At 56.6% G+C, this 2,069-nt stretch overlaps 1 protein-coding gene across 1 annotated transcript in view; it reads left to right on the top strand.

Annotated features, from left to right (window-relative positions):
* The first annotated feature begins 74 nt into the window (after positions 1-74).
* CCDC12 (coiled-coil domain containing 12) overlaps positions 75-2,069 on the top strand; it is a 40,665-nt gene continuing 38,670 nt past the window's right edge. Inside the window, exon 1 of the mRNA XM_070391127.1 lies at positions 75-214. Within this exon, the coding sequence (XP_070247228.1) occupies positions 119-214 (96 nt within the window). The 5' untranslated portion in view covers positions 75-118. The remainder of the gene's footprint in view (positions 215-2,069) is intronic.

Here is a 2,069-nt window from a genome sequence, read left to right as displayed (position 1 = left end):
TGATTGGCTTTCAGGACTTCCGGCTCTCTCATTTCGTCCTAGGATTGGCTGTGAGAGTCATCTACTCATTGGGCCTGCGCAGTGTAAAACTGACGGAGAGGAGGGGTTGGCGGGCAAGATGGCTGCTACTGCGGCCGGTGTGGGCCGGCTAGAGGAAGAAGCGTTGCGGCGAAAGGAACGGCTGAAGGCCCTGCGGGAGAAAACCGGGCGCAAGGTGAGGAGTGGGGGGTGAGGGCCGTGGCTGTGGCAGCCAGCGTTCGGAACCGGGGCGAGAGGGCTGGGAACTAGGAAAAGGCCGCCGCCGGGGACGCGCATGCGCGCGCGGCTGGAGCATGCGCGGGGCGTCGGCGTCCGCCCCCCGAGGCTGGTGCTCGCTGGTGGGCGTCCGGGCTGTGGTCGGGGCTGTGGTCGGGGCGCAGTGGGCCCTGTTTTGCCTGCTGGATGTCGCCCTCCTGGGTCTCCGGAGCCAGCGACCGTTTCCGAGGCGGGCTGGTTTAGGCGTGACGGGTTCGCGTCTGCAGGCGCAGGAACTCCCGTTTCCCCGGGACCCCGCCGGCCTTCCCCTGGGAGCCCGGGTGCCGCCCCAGGTGCAGTCCCAGGAGTCGCAGACCCGCCCCGAGGCGCCCCGCTGGACCCGTTGAGTACGAGCCTCCGAAGGGAGAGACCCGCTGCTGGGTCAGGGTGGCCCCGAGGGCGGGAGCGCGGCGCTCGGTTCTTCCGCAGCTCCTCTGGGGCGGACTTGTGAGCCGACTGGTCGCCGCACTTGCCAGCTTCCCCCTTGCCTTGCTGGACGCCAGGACGGGCTGCTTCCCTTCCTCCTGTATCTTTCCGGAGTCATCGGAGAAGCAGAGCCTGAAGCTCACGAGCGCTGTGCAAACCCCGGCCCTTGCACTTGGGGCTGGGGGCCTGGGGGCACATTGCCGCATCTGTGAGCCCCCGTTTTCTTCGTAACAACCCCCACACATCCATCCCCACCGGAGTGTTTTGAGATTTCACAGGATAATCTGTGTGAAAAGGCCCTAAAGACAGCGGAGGGGTGGAGGTGGTTGGTTCTGCTCTTGGATGGATGGAAACTCTGTCCTGAACTCAACAAAATGAATGAACTATCTAGATGGGTGGAGGGTGGTGGTGGTGCGGGGGGGACAGGGACTCCACTTTCTAACTTAAAAAAACACCAGGCTGGTCAGCCTGGCCCCTGGCTGGGGTTCTGTGGGAAAGCCGAAGGGGGAGTAGCCATGAAGCTTGCCCGATTGGCGTCCGCTTTTGTTGGCAACTTGTCAGCACGGACAGTTACCCCCACAAACCACCTGGCCTGGGGGCTCTTGGGCTTCATTCAGCCCTTTGGCAGCAGCTAGTCAACCTGTGTTGTTAAGGACAAGATGGCATCCACATCTTTAGGGCCCAAGGCCATCAGGAGAACTGGCCTTAAAGAGGAATTCTCTCAATGGGCTGAAAATATGGCCTGGTTGTTTTTTGTTGTTTTTTTTTATTGTAAGAATATACATAACAAAATTTACCATTTAAAATGTACAATTCAATGGCATTAAGTACATTCACAGTGGTAGGTAACTATACCACTGTTTTCAGGATATTCTTATCATTCCAAATGGAAACTACCTTTTACAGAGAGGAAGGGAGAGCGATAGAGAGTTTGAAACATCGATGAGAGAGAAACATCAATTGGCCACCTCCTGCACACCCCCTCCTGGGGATGTGCCGGCAACCAAGGTACATGCCCTTGACCGGAATCGAACCTGGGACCCTTCAGTCTGCAGGCTGACGCTCTATCCACTGAGCCAAACTGGCCAGGGCGGAAATTACCTTTTAAATAGTATCAGAATCAAACCCCATCACCCTCTTATCCCAGCCCCTGGCAACCACCATTCTACTTTCTGTGTATGAATGGGGCTACTTTAGATCTCTTATATAAGTAAAATTCTGTAGCATTTGTCCTTCTCTAGCTGACTTACTTCACTCAGCTTAACGTCTTCAAGGTTCTTCCATGTTGTGCCATGTGTCAGAATTTCATTCCTTTTTAAGGCTGAACAATATTCCATCGTATGTACAGT

The sequence above is a fragment of the Myotis yumanensis genome, unplaced genomic scaffold (assembly GCF_028538775.1).
Source record: "Myotis yumanensis isolate MYYU_CA2020_CCGP unplaced genomic scaffold, mMyoYum1.0.hap1 SCAF_14, whole genome shotgun sequence".
In the NCBI taxonomy this organism is placed as follows: Eukaryota; Metazoa; Chordata; class Mammalia; order Chiroptera; family Vespertilionidae; genus Myotis; species Myotis yumanensis.
This window is presented reverse-complemented; position numbering and strand designations above follow the sequence as displayed.